The sequence below is a fragment of the Denticeps clupeoides genome, chromosome 19 (assembly GCF_900700375.1).
Source record: "Denticeps clupeoides chromosome 19, fDenClu1.1, whole genome shotgun sequence".
In the NCBI taxonomy this organism is placed as follows: Eukaryota; Metazoa; Chordata; class Actinopteri; order Clupeiformes; family Denticipitidae; genus Denticeps; species Denticeps clupeoides.
The window spans coordinates 14,034,507-14,048,688 of NC_041725.1; the positions used below are offsets into that span (position 1 = coordinate 14,034,507).

A 14,182-nucleotide genomic window follows, 5' to 3' on the forward strand; every position below is an offset into this window, starting at 1 on the left:
CCGGTGGCGGATGAAGGAAGAGGGTTTAGAGTCGGGGAGCGGGTCCGGGGCGCAGGGCAGTGAAAGCTGCTCCTGTGCAGTCCACCCCCCCATCCCGGGAGGGAGGAGAGGCTCGCGGATGCAGCTGCGACGCAGGAGAGAGAAACACGAGCGCTGCGATGCCACCCGTGCCAATGCGAAAAAGAAAAAAAAAAAAGCTCAGACGTGAACTGTGATCAGGTTTAGGGAAGTAGCCGGAGTCGGGGAGGGCCGGGGGTGGTGGGGAGGGGGGGGGCAGACGGGGTGAAAGGAAAAAAAAAAAAAAAACAGGGAAGAGATTAGAGAGACTAATCCGGTGGAAAATGTTAAAAGAATTCCCGGCGGACTCCGATCATCTTCCAGAGACGTGTCCCAGACATTTTAAGAAATACGACATTAGGGGCCGGATGACTGCCAATTAACGAAGAACCCGGAATTTCTTCACACTACTGGTCCTGACACTACTGGGTAATTGAACTTGAGGACACACCAGTCTCCAAAAAAAAAAAACCCCGACTCGTATCTTCTTTCACCGTGACCCCCCCCCCCGCCCATCCTCGACGCCGTCTCCATACCAGTGATTTCTGACAGAGAGGCTGCTTGGTTCTAATGACACCTGTTCCTGCACCCCCCTTCCCCTGTCCCTTATTACCGGCGCCCGGCTGCGGCCTGCCAGGTAAACGGAGCGCCTTGTCGTCAATACGCCAAATCGATGCTGCAGTTTAGCCACTTAGAGGCCCGAGGAGAGGGGAGAGGCGCAGCAGACCACACGCCCTACTGCCGGGGATTCTGTTACGGGGCTCTGAGATGTTCTACTTGCGCCCATGCATCCCAAGGCGCCGGTTAGCCGCAACATTGTGACTTATGACACGTGACATTATAATGGCAGCGAGTGGGACGTATTTGTGATGCCCAGCAGCGTGTTGCAGGACAACAAAGGCATTCCCTGGTGATCCGCTGCCACGCTGAAAAAACTGGGCAAGGTGCTCCAGACCTCGGTTGAGCAAGCTCACAACTTGGTGGCAGACATTTCAGAGGTCACGGACCTGCTCAGCGCCAGGCCGCAACGTCCTGGTGCTACCGAGCGCGGAGGAAAACGCCGAGAGCGAAGGGCCGTGGAGAAATGCCACCACAGGCCGGGAGAGAGAGAGGCGAACGTCGCCCGGGACTCGCGCGTCGCGTCGCGTCGCCGCGCGCAGGTAGAAGGGGGCGCGCCGGCCAGCGCGCGCTAACAAAAGGCGCTCGCCGAGCCGCGTTGGACGTCGAGACCCGGGCGCCCTCCTCAAAGGTCTCGCTTTTCGGCGGCAGACGGACGCGAAGAACCGCCCCCCCCCCCCTCTCCTCCGCCAGCTCCAGCACCCCCCCCCCCCCCCCCCCTTTTTTTTTTTTTTTTTTTTTTTTCACGTGCTGCTGGCGCGGCGCGCGCAACGAGACGTTCCTGTCAATCCGCACAAAGGAATCGGAACGGAAACTTGATGGAATGTTCCGCGCCGCCCGCCGTGTTCGCGCGTCCTGACGCCGGCGCGACGGAACCTAGAGCCACCCCCCCACACCACCACCACCGATGCAAAAGTCGCATGCCGATGCATTTCGGTGCTTCTTTGTCGTTTATTTATTCATGCGTTTCATTCGTTTTTGTCAATGTTGTTATTTGGCCACTTCGGGGATAAGGGGATGGAGGCGCGCGCACCTCTGACTTTGCCGATGCCCCGAGAAATAAAGATATGCTAAAAAAAAATAATAATAAAGTCCCTTCTGCCCAGACCAAATTAGATCCGGCATTTGGAGAAAAAAAATGTTTGCAACTAACCGGCGTGATTCGCGTGATTTTCAGCGCTGCACAGGTGCCGCGCACAACCCACCCGTGACATTCTTCCACTCGGGGGAGGCTGCACGACGAGGCGCGACCGGAGCCTCGGCGCAAGTTCACCGCAAATCAATGTATCGACAGCGGACACTCCGGGTCACGCAAAATAGCACTTTAACATTTCTCTCCCTCCCCTTCGCGGACGCACACGTCCCCGTTGTGCGCGAAACAACAGACTTTATCTGTCTTTCCTTCCCCCCTTCCTTTCTTCTTTCTTCTTCCGACATTCATTCCCGTGCACCTATCGGCACTTCCAACTCTGTTTCGCGGATTCCTCCCCCTCTCCAAATAAAGAATAAAAAAAAAAAAATTCTAAAACGCACCCATTCGTGTACGCGACGCGACAGTTTAAATACGCGGACGGGACGAGCGAGCAAGAAAAAAACAACATTACTTACGATTTGAGGGGGTTTTGGACCACCGTAGCCATTTTTTCATATAGTATGATACAATGTAAGACCGCAGATCCCCGGTATTGTACATGTAATATAGCAGCAATTTCAATTTCATTCATTCTCTGGGGCTGCGGCTGCGGCGGCCAGCCAATGGCAGCGGGAGCCGCTCCGTCGGCGCGTCGGGGGAAATGTAGTTTTTTACGCGCGCCCGCCCCCGACACGCGTGCGCCCGGCGTACTACAAGTACCGTGGTGGAGCACGGTGGGACTGTACGGTAGTCCCGCCTCGGACGTGTACGGGTGATACAAAACATCTACTGTAATGTCAAGGTTGGGCTGCCGGCCTGTCAGTTGCGCGTAATGGAAAGGGGGGGGGGGTGGTGAAATAATTTATTCCAAGTGGCCAAAAGCCAAACCGGGCACTTTCATTTATGGCCCGTGCGCGCGCGCGCACGCAGCTACTATTATTAGTTACCTATTGTTATTATGTTATTATTAATGTTATTATTATCATTATGGAAGCCGTCGTGTGTACGTCTGTACAAGGACACGTTAAATTCACAGTTAAGTGACAAGTAATACTGACACCTCATTTAAATGTCATTTAAATTGTCCAAATACATTTTGTACATGCAGTACTGTGCAAAAGTTTTAGTCTTAAAGTGTAAAACACACAAATAATAGTAATTACAAAGGGCACAAATTGAGAACAATATTGTATTGCTGAGCGCGAGAAACGCTTATGTTGTGTTGCAGCCTAGATGAACAGGGCTTTTGCACAGTACTACATATATGTGTAATAAATATTTTATTATAAAAATATTCTATTATGCACATACCTGTGTATTAGTTAAAAGTGATGTGACAAAAATAGTGACTTTTTTTAGCTTCTGAAAGCAACATAAGAGTTGAAAACTAGGCCTACTGTGGGGCTACGGCATACACAAGACCATGCATCCGGATTTATCCAGAGTTCTGGTCTACAAAAGCAAAACCAGTTAATGGTTCTTGGCAAATGTGGAAAATTGCTATAACATCTGGTGCATGAAGTGAAACACCCCACGTGCAGCAATGGACTGAGACACCCAGAAAAAGATCTAACACAAGTGCTAAATTTACAGTCTCAGCTTAAAGAATGCAAATGCTGCTGGAATGCTCATAAAAAAAGCCATCCTGTACAGATTTTATTCTTCTCCTTAACCTACTGTTTTGATTATCACTATGTATCACTGCATGAATTAAAAGTCAAAAAGGAATTTGCCTTTATTGAATTAAAATTCTCTGTTCTAAAACCTCAACTCAAACCTCAACACAACTAAAAGCTAAGTGCATGAACATTAGCAAGCTCTTACCTTCTATAGTTTTTTGTGTGCCAATGTCTTGCGTAATAATTCAGGGCTGTCTAATTAGACTTCCAGTAAAAAATTTGCAAAGGAAGGCGTTTTATTTTGAAGAATACGTTTGTGCTGAGTCTACCTTCTGTAATCCAGGACACCTTCGTCCTCATGTAAATGTACCTGTCTTGGGATTTTTTTTGTTGTTGTTATATTTGGGCCTAACGACGTTTGGGATGCGATACGCCCTCAGCCGCCAGGCGGCGCTGTTTGCGCCTTCTCATATTAAACGCTCGCTTTGGCTGCGTCATCACCGACGTGTTCGCAAGCGTCGGAGCGACGCAGCACCGCATGACGGAGACGCGGTTTAAACGTGCCTCCTTGCATTCGCATGCGGGCAGAACGGATGAGAAGGCTTTAAATCGCCGTCTTCCGTGATTCGGTGATAATAAGATAGCTTCTCGGGGGGGGGGGGGGGGGGGGGCGTTGCAGTTTTACTTTTGGCTCCGCTTGGCACCAACGAAAGCTCGCCGTTTCAGTGTCGTGTGTTTCCGGCCGGTGAGAAGACAGGCGGCCGGCTGGGAACTGCGGGCGTGTTTGTGTAGCGGTCGCGGGACATGTCCGCCGGAATCGCGGGCTGGACTTGTTTCCGGGAAGAACGCGCCTTGGCGCCCGCGTCGCTCGGGAACGCGCCCCGGGCGGAAGCCCACGTTGTTGTGGTGTCGGGAGCGCGCACGCTGCGCCCCGCCTGGCCGTGACAACAACACGGCGAGCCCCTTCGGCCGCTGGCGCCGCGCTGCCCTGCCCTGACGCTGGCGATGTCCGAAGATGTCGGGGATGGTACCGAAGGAGCTGGTGGAGGTGTCCCTGGCGGCCAGCTGCCACGGCGGACGAGGGGGGACTGAAAGCGACCGCAGTTTCCTGCTGGTCGACGAACACGAAAACTTGCAGGCGAGTTAGCCAGCTAGCCGCGCGGCTAACGCGGCGTTCGCGTTTCACTCTCTCCGCGGCCGAGATGTATTAAAAACCGGCCGCACTCGTGGCTGCTGAAGTTAAAAAAATAAAGGTACTTCGTCGTCTTTGTTGAAGTTGTTTTTATAGGATATTCGCAGCGTGAGTGGCGACGGCTCCCCTGTTGAAGTCGCGTTTACTCGACGTGGAAGCGGTGAAGTAGTGAGTGCGGAGGCCTGGTGTGAGATCAGATGCGCTGCCTTCAGCAGCTGTCACAGCCCCGGACGCGTTTCCATCAGGCGGCTACGGGGTTTAAATCCCCGAGTCACCGGCCTTCGGATCTCGTTTATTTACCACATGCACACTTTAAATAAAATCTTTTTTTTTTTTTTTTTTTAAATAGTCTTCATCTACTGCAGCAATTGTTAAGACAAGCATACACAGTACAGGCCAAACGTTTGGGCACACACCTTTTCATTCAATGTGTTTTCTTTATTTTCATGACCATTTACGTTGGTAGATTCTCACTGAAGGCATCAAAACTATGAAAGAACGCATGTGGAGTTATGTACTTAACAAAAAAAGGTGAAATAACTGAAAACATGTTTTATATTCTAGTTTCTTCAAAATAGACGCCCTTTTCCCTGATTACTGCTTTGCACTCTCTTGGCATTCTCTCGATGAGCTTCAAGAGGTCGTCACCTGAAATGCTTTTCCAACAGTCTTGAAGGAGTTCCCAGAGGTGTTTAGCACTTGTTGGCCCCTTTGCCTTCACTCTGCGGTCCAGCTCACCCCAAACCATCTCGATTGGGTTCAGGTCCGGTGACTGTGGAGACCAGGTCTCCACTTTTTGTTAAGTACATAACTCCACATGTGTTCATTCATAGTTTTGATGCCTTCAGTGAGAATCTACCAATGTAAATGGTCATGAAAATAAAGAAAACACATTGAATGAGAAGGTGTCTGCAAACTTTTGGCCTGTACTGTATAGGGTAGACTCAAGGTCTACCTCAAGGGTAGACTTTAGGATGGTTATTTACTACAATCCCATGTTATGTTCTGTACACTGAGGTCTGCAATTATATCCTGAGTTTTATTTAGTCGCTCAAAACCTTATGGTGAATTGGTCTAGTAGCTCTTCTTACGGCTTTTGAAAAGTTGCTTTAACATCTGCTGCATGAAGTGAAACGCCCCACATGCAGCCATGGACTGAGACAGCAAAAGGTCCTCCAGAGGGCTGAGTTTACAGTCTTAGTGTCAGTTTTTTAGTCTCAAAAAGCCATCCTTTATAGTTTTTGTTCTTCTTCTTCACCTTCTGTTTCGATTATCGCTATGTATCACTGAATTAAAAGTCACACTGTCCAAAGCATTTGGCTTTATTGACCTCTGTTCTACAACCTAAAATGTATATATTTTAAGATAAATGCATGAACATTAGCGAGTAAAGTAAAAAAAAATTTTTTAGTTGCCTGAATTTGTTCAATAATGGCACTTTCACAATTTCACTGGAACCCAGTGGAACTCGGTCCTGCTCATCATTGGGCAACAGACCACTGTTTACTTATTCAGCTTGTACTAATACCCCAGAAGGTCCAATTGATTTGTGTGGGTTAAACAGACACTGGGTTCATTCCTCTTCTGCTCTTCAGGTGAGAGATGATGAACATTTCCTTGAGAAGCTTGGCTGTGGAACCTCTGGCTCTGGTGTCAAAGTGCTCTCTGTCTTTGGCAACACCGGAGATGGCAAGTCGCACACACTCAACCACGTGCTCTTTCACGGAGAGGAGGTCTTCGCCACGTCGCCGTCCCCCACCTCCTGCACGGTGGGCGTGTGGGCCGGTTACGACCCGCACCTGAAACTGGTGGTGCTGGACACCGAGGGCCTGCTGGGCGCCAGCACGCAGCAGAACCGGCGCATGCGGCTGCTGCTGAAGGTCCTCGCCGTGTCGGATGTGGCGGTGTACCGCACGCGGGCCGAGCGGCTGCACAATGACATGTTCCAGTTCCTGGGCAGCGCCTCGGCCGCGTATCTGCGCCACTTCACGCCAGAGCTGCGTGCCCTCTCCAGCCGCTGTGGCCTGGATGTGCCCCTCTCCAGTCTGGGTCCTGCGGTGATCGTCTTCCAGGAGACGTCACGCACGCAGCTGCTGGGGCAAGGTACAACTGGAAGAAGCTCGGAGACATACAATATTTAATATGTTCATTATGAACAGCTATGCTTCATTTTTAAATAAGAAGTAATGCTTTATGGCGTTTAGCATTATCCAGAGCCTCTTACAATCAGTAGTTACAGGCACCCCAGAGACACTTTCAGATAGTAAGTGGGTTTTGAACCTGTGACTTTGTGGTCTTCTGGTTTATAGGTGAGTGTGTTACCCACCAGGCTACTACCTATCCATTCAAAACATTCAAAATGTCGTCTACTTCTCTGTTTTTCTTTTAACAATAAATCAGTGTAATGATTAATACCTTAAGGGCTGTGTAGAAATAATCATATCAATCTCACAGTTTTTCTAAACCCCTGAGTTGGGTGGTAGTAGCCTAGTGGGTAACACACTCGCTTATGAACCAGAAGACCCAGGTTCAAGTCCCACTTACTACCATTGTGTCCCTGAGCAAGACACTTAACCCTAAGTTGCTCCAGGGGGGGACTGTCCCTGTAACTACTGGTTGTAAGTCGCTCTGGATAAGGGCGTCTGATAAATGCTGTAAATGTAAATGTAAATTTCTGAATGAATATGTGTTGCGAACGTGAACAGACACTGATCCAGAGTCAGTAACATTGACTGTGTTTGCCCCCTTGTAGACAGCTCACCTCCTGGTCAGGCGGACACTTTGCTGCAGAAGCGCTTCCACGACCTGGGCCAGAGCACCGAGGCCTTCAGCTCGGTGCAGTACGTGGGCACGCAGACCATCGTGCCCCCGACAGACTACTCCAAGCTCCTGCAGACGGTGCAGCAGCAGGTGAAGAACACGGCCACCCGCGCGCCTCGACAGCCTGCTGTTGTGTTCAGCGCCCTACAGGTGTGTGTGTGTACTTGTGTACTTGTGGTCATAGATGACCATCATTGCCTTTTAATCCTAATACAGTGTCCCTTCGCTCCGGTTTGATGTGCTCCTTTTAAAATGCCTGCGCATTTTTGTTTGAACAGTGTTCTGTAATTTAGTTACGAAAAGATAAAATAAAAGCAACACACAACAATAGAAAGTCCTGCCTTTATTCTGTTGTTCATTTCAGGCCCTGAGTGAACGGTTCTGTGGGGATATATGCGATGACAAAATCAGCGTCTACTCCTTCTTCCCAGATGAGTACTTCACCTGCCCCTCAGTGTGTCTCAGCTGCAAGTGAGTGCACCCGCTCTTCTCTGCATTCAGATTAATGTGAAAACATGAAACCGGTCCCTTCGCGAGAGAGAACGAAAAGGAGAAGGGAAGCTTCCGACACTCAGAATTGAGTGATGGTTGAAATCATTCTTGATGGACCGCTCTCTGCACACAGCGTTAGAAAGAACCAAAGTCCACGGCTGCGTGTTTGCTAAACCTGTGTGAGATTTGTACTCACCCCAGTATTCTGCCACGTGTTTAGCATTCGCTGTAAGAATGGCATGAACCATCAGAAGGATGGCGTCCCCCACAGGGCAGACGGTCTGTGCCAGTACATTCACCAGTACAACAACAAAGTTCTCATCTGCAAGGTAATACATTTGGGGGCGTAACAATCAATCTTAGGCACTCTTAACAGTGTTTTGTAAGCAGAACAACAACTGAGAAGCAAATGGAGCCAGTAGCTTCCGTTTTAAAGGTCTTCCACATGATGGGTCAGATGGCCAAAACACGCATGAAGAAACCTGGACATAGCAATATGAGATTTTTTTTTTCTTCTTCTTGCAGAGGTGTTATGAGGGAGGAAGGGAGATGATTGTGGTGCCCAAAACTTCGGCCTCCACCGACAGCCCCTGGCTTGGGCTGGCGAAATATGCCTGGGCGGGGTGAGTGTCCCGAAGCCAAACCTCCTCTCTTACACACAAACACACTCCTTTTCTGCATTCACGTGCATTCCCTGTCAGGTATGTCCTGGAATGTGCCAGCTGCGGAATCATATACCGGAGTAGGCAGTACTGGATGGGAAACCAGGACCCAGAAAGCACTGTGGTGAGAACAGAGGTCAAGCATGTTTGGCCAGGGGTGAGTCACTGCTGCTACTGCTGCTTTTATTGGTCTGTTTTGGACACCTTCATTACCTGACCAATCACTCCTCTTTTTTTTTTTTTGTCTCCCTTTACTTAAATTATTTCCTTTCCAGTCAGAGCTTTTCCAGGCAGACCACCAGAACGCAGCCCAGCGGGTCCTGGATGGCATGAACTACGTTTATCAGTCTGTGTCAGAGTACAGCACTGGCCCTACTAAGGTGGTCACAGCCTGGCTGACAGACAAGGTGGCTCCACCGTACTGGAGACCCAACACTGAGATAACAGTGAGTGAATATCTGTAATTCAAAAACTTGTTGTTTTCCTGCTGTGTTGTTGGGCAGATAGGAGAGAAATGTACAGAATTCATTATACGTTCGCTTCCTCTCTTCTTCTTAAACACCGTTCTCTGCTCTCATCCTTGTCCCTAATCCCTTGATCCACCTGTAATCTGCAGGAGTGTCACGGCTGTAGGAAACCTTTTGAAGAAGCTGAGAGGAAGCACCACTGTCGCTCATGTGGGGAGGGATTTTGCCAACCGTGCTCAACCCGCACAATGCCTGTTCCGGAGAGGGGATGGGGAGGCGCCCCCGTCCGAGTCTGCGATGCCTGTTACCGGCAAGGAGGAGCTGATGCCGGCAGCCAGGGTACTCTACGGTTATCTCCAGATGCATATTTCTACATTGTAGGGCCAAAACATACAGATATATACAGTAAAGTCAATCAATTATCTCAACTGGTCCTTATAATGTTGCGGGGAGTGGTGCACATTAACATACAAATTGTAATCAAGCTACCTGTTGCTTATTGATTATAGCAACAAATGGTAAAGCATTGCCATCCAAAGCACTGCAACCCGAAGTGCTTTGCATGTTTTGTAGACAAACTAAGGTAACTGGAGCTAGTACAGCTAGAGTTGCAAAAATAACACCTGGACCCTACCTCCATTCATAATTCACTCAGTAACCCTCGGGCAGGCTCAAATGGACCCTTTTCATCATAAACATTGATGTAATGTTGTGCTTTGTGGAACCTTTATTTCAAAAAAATACTTAGCTGTATTTTTAAAAAAAAATCTTTTATTAAGTATGTTGCCAAATCAGTTTTTTTCTCTTGTACACAGCCCTGCTTTTCTCAACCCCCGTTTCTCCTTCGCTTTCAATCCTAGTATTTTATCAAGGTCAATACACAGCTAAAAGAGCCGAGGCTATTGATGATGTTAAACATTAACACTGACAACAGGTTATCTCACTTATCAGGTGAGATACTGAAGCGCGGCTTGGTGGCTTAGAATGTGTCAAATATTCTCATTTATGTTTTAAAATGACTGGTGACGTTCAGTGTACTATGCGAAGGACACAACATTTCAATTCATACCTTTGCAGAACGGTCTCGGTAGTGATGATTGTATTTTACACTGTGCAGTCCGGGCTTTGAAATGTAATTGCATTACTCAGCTTTAGTAAGTGTAAAATCAGTAAAAAAGGATTTAATGAAAGGGATTTGTGTCTCTCCATTTGCACAAGGCATGAGACTTCGGAAAAGATTTTTCTCTCGATAAGATGGTGACCTAGTTTTTTTTTATTTTTTTTTATTACAAAACATCTTCAAAGAACAGACAGTGGCTTTACTTCTTATCTAAATGAATGGTGTTTCTCCTGAAGATCACAATGGTCTGATGCACATTCATAAAGTATTCCCTTTGTTGATTCAGTGGCAGTGGCAGCGGAACCTCAAGGCCTGATTGCTCGTAAGGTGACAGAGGTGGCCCAGTCAACGCTGGACATGGTCACCACGGCAGTGGATTATCCTCTGTGTAAGTGCAGCTGGTACACATCACATAAACACGGCCGTTGCATATCCACCAATGCCTCCAGCTTGAAAATCATTTTGGTCTGCAATGCTTAATTTTTCTGAGCACATGCACCATTAGAACGGAAGGTTCCTTCAGGCTCTCCAGCAGTTTCCATATTCAGCTGTGGAGTCAAGTGATCCTGACCTGCTGTTGTCCTCAAAACTTAAAAGAAAACGGCGTCAGTTTTCTTTCTCTCTTATTCATTTTTTGATTGAACCACAACAGGTGTCAGATGAGGTTTCCATGGCGATGAGATTTTTGTGACTGTGGAGAAAGTAATTATATTTGGGGAATTGATTATTCTGCACGCACGCTTCAGTGCATGTCCCCTGCCTCCGCCCAGTCCCCACACCCAGCATTTTAATCTAAGTGTAGGCATTTTCAGACCATCAATTACTCAAATTTTGATTATTTCTGCCATTTTTTTCTCCTTCTTATTGTAATAGCATATGTTCATTTTAATTTTTACTATTGATTAATTATGCTTTCTCATTAATATCAATTATTTTTACAGTACTACTTTAAATATCCTTTTTCCATTAATGAATGAATTTTAGGCAGAATTTTAAGTGACGTGTAAACCTTGCCTTTTTCCACACAGGTTTCGTTAAGGGAATGGCACGGCCTGACTACTGGGTCCCAGACCACGAGATTACCCAGTGCCACCAGTGCAACAAGGTCTTCACTCCCAGCATCCCCAAGCACCACTGCCGGGCCTGTGGTCAGGGCGTATGCGGGTCTTGCTCCACTCAGAGCCGACCAGTGCCTTCCCGCGGCTGGGACCACCCGGTCCGCGTCTGCAATGACTGCGCTGCACGCAAGGGCTGTCTGTAGTTCTGCTGCGTGATGCCGCCATGCATCAGTCTGAGCCCAGGCTTTCTCTGTCCGACCTGCACCACTCCATGCGCTGTTGAGAAGCGTGTACAATAGAACAGTGAGGAGAAGAGAGCTCAGCCTGGCACTGCTTCAGCTCTTCTGAGATACATTCCGGACGTCAGGTGGAAAAGACATGCAGCAGAACATTGGCAGTTTGTTCCTGTCCCAACATTTTATATTATTCAGTTTACAATGCTGAGGGACCGATGTCTGCCGCTGGTTCTACCTTATAACGTGCCCATGTTTGACACTATATTATCAACATATATTTTTATTACTTTAAAAACAAACTCATTAAAACATGAGATTTTCTCATGAATACTGGAAACACTGAGCACTTTTTTTCTTCTTCTGAAGACCCTCACGTGGCTTGGTTGCAGGATACAAGCAAAAAGAGGGTATACCGTTTTCAACCCCTTTTAGACAGGGTTCAATAGAGACATGAATATAAAGATCGAATGCGATCCAGCAGTCATTGACATTCCAGGGGCTGGTTGCACAGTAGACCTTGAAGAGCAGTACTTGATGATAGGAAAGTGTCATTGCTTTTATCCTAGTGTTTTGCTTCCTTGTCTTTTAGTCACTTCCGGAATATGTGATCTCACATAATGGAATTGTCGTTGCCAACAGGTCTGCTTTTGATCAGAAAACGAGCAGCCAGTATCATGCTCATCAATACTGTACAATAAGGAGTCTTAACAACAGCAATCTGAAATTCTTGCCTCTGAGAACTGGATATGCAAATGTTGGCCTGCTTTTTTAAGGAAGATTAACTAAAGCTTTGATTTGAAATGTATGTGACTGTTCTTTTCGATGCAAAAAAAAAAAAAATCTTGTCACATTTTAATCTCTTTCGGTTGTATGAATAATAAACGAACATGAAAACTCTTTTCTGTCCTCTGCTTCTCTGGCCTTGTTTGATCGAGACCTACACTGGCTGAAATTCTCAATCTGGGGTGGGGGGTTTAGGCCTGAATTGCAGATGCTGCCCTTCGCCACAGGGGGGTGCAAAAGGTCCTTCAGTGGACTGGAAAGGGCAACGAGTTTTGGCGAGTCATTATGCGTTTTGTAATGATGTATTACGGGCATGAATAATTAAGTATATTTTCATAAATATTGGCACAGGTAGATCCATTGAGCTCATGGCTTCTTCCCTTCTCACTCTGCCATCATGTCATGGTGATTTATGGTAATGTGCAATCTAGGCTCTCCTTGTGCTAGTGCATGTGTCACACATGAATTATTGCTTCAGCGATACTGGAAATCACAAGTGAACTTCCTAGAGGTGCTGCTACTTTAATTAAGATATCAAGGTCCAGCAGCTTGGAATATTTATCAGTACACTTGGCTTTTCTATTAACATACTCAGTCATTGTTAGAGACTAATCTATTGACTTGGTAATTGATCACATTGGTACATGATGAACCCTCTCCAAAGATCACATGTAACACAGGTCAATGGATCTATTTTCTAAGTCTTTCTTCCAGTATTCAAGAAAAAGACCTTAGGCAACCTGTGAATGGACCCGGGTCGTTTTCTGCAGGCATCTGACAGTCCCTTGGGTGCACTATGGTCACGCTTAGTGTGTGCTTTCTGTTTAATAACCCATGGGCTTTTATTTGGGGTGAGCATAAATGTGGGTCAGTTATGCAAGATGCTCTGGGATGCCACTACAAAAAGCATTGGGCCCAGTTTGGCTAGAGGGGTTCCATCCACCATGATGTTCTTCTGGTCTTTTTCATGCTGTGTATTTGGGGATTTGTGGCATTAATCAGATCAAGCTTTACGAGTCATATTTTGTATGTGCTGTAAATCATCTCCGGGAGGTCTGATCGAATCTTAACCTTAACCGCTGTCTGCCGTGACTGGGTCCCGTGTGCTGTCGCTCAGCATGTCTCCTCATTTCACCACTCCCGCTGTGAAACCCTCCCTGTCTGTGATTTCTGGCTGTCCTGCCATCCTCTCCCTCAGCCTGTCTGCTGTCAGCCTGCAGAGACGCTTAAGGCCCTCGCAGAGTCTTCCTCTGGCTCCAGTCATCCCAGTACCTACCCGTCCTCTCTGCCAGGCTTTAACAGTGAGACACGCTGTCAGGGACCTGGGGAGAGCTGGCACAGGGTGAATACCCGTCAAATACCAGGCGCCTACTTACACTTGTTTATGGGTCTTGAATTTTTTCAATATTGAACAAAACTGAAGACGCAGGACTATGAAATAACACACGTGAGGTTATGTAATAAACAAAGAAACAAAAATACAAGGCAAAAAGTTGAGTCTCACCAAACAAAGGAGCTTTTGCTGTGATGGCAGCATTCCACGGTCTTGGCTTCTCTCCACCACCTTAAGTTGGTTTCCAACAGTCCTGAAGGTTCATGCTGAACACTTTCTTATCAATACACTCATGTTAATGAGCATCTCATGAATCGGCTTTTGAAGCAGATGATAGTAAACAAACCAGCCATGAAGTTAAAAAGAGACGACTCTCCAAAAACAGATTAATCAAAAATACTTCACTTTGCGCTGAGGGCTGCTGGACCAGACAACATCCTGAGCGTTGCCGTTGTTCCATCGCGTCTCAAGGCCACCACCATCGTGCCCGTGCTGAGGAAGTCTTCAGTGTCTTGTCTCAATGACTACCGTCCCGTTGCACTTACACCCATCATAATGAAGTGCTTCGCGATGGCTGGTCATGAAACATATGA

General features: G+C 47.4%; 1 protein-coding gene across 1 annotated transcript; it reads left to right on the forward strand.

Annotated features, from left to right (window-relative positions):
* The first annotated feature begins 4,156 nt into the window (after positions 1–4,156).
* On the forward strand, positions 4,157–12,370 carry LOC114769250 (zinc finger FYVE domain-containing protein 1). The gene is made up of 11 exons (XM_028962104.1): positions 4,157–4,564; positions 6,214–6,721; positions 7,371–7,588; positions 7,803–7,909; positions 8,151–8,259; positions 8,456–8,553; positions 8,632–8,749; positions 8,868–9,038; positions 9,209–9,398; positions 10,466–10,567; positions 11,208–12,370. Exons 1-11 carry the CDS (start codon positions 4,442–4,444, stop codon positions 11,438–11,440), a joined length of 1,977 nt encoding a protein of 658 aa, XP_028817937.1. The 5' UTR covers positions 4,157–4,441; the 3' UTR covers positions 11,441–12,370.
* Positions 12,371–14,182: the final 1,812 nt, after the last annotated feature.

Bases quoted from the DNA above. Each gene is read 5' to 3' on its own strand.
- LOC114769250 (XM_028962104.1), top strand. From the start codon at position 4,442: ATGTCGGGGATGGTACCGAAGGAGCTGGTGGAGGTGTCCCTGGCGGCC. The intron at 7,589-7,802 runs GTGTGTGTGTGT...TGTTCATTTCAG, and splicing joins TTGTGTTCAGCGCCCTACAG to GCCCTGAGTGAACGGTTCTG. The intron at 10,568-11,207 runs GTAAGTGCAGCT...TTTTCCACACAG, and splicing joins GGCAGTGGATTATCCTCTGT to GTTTCGTTAAGGGAATGGCA.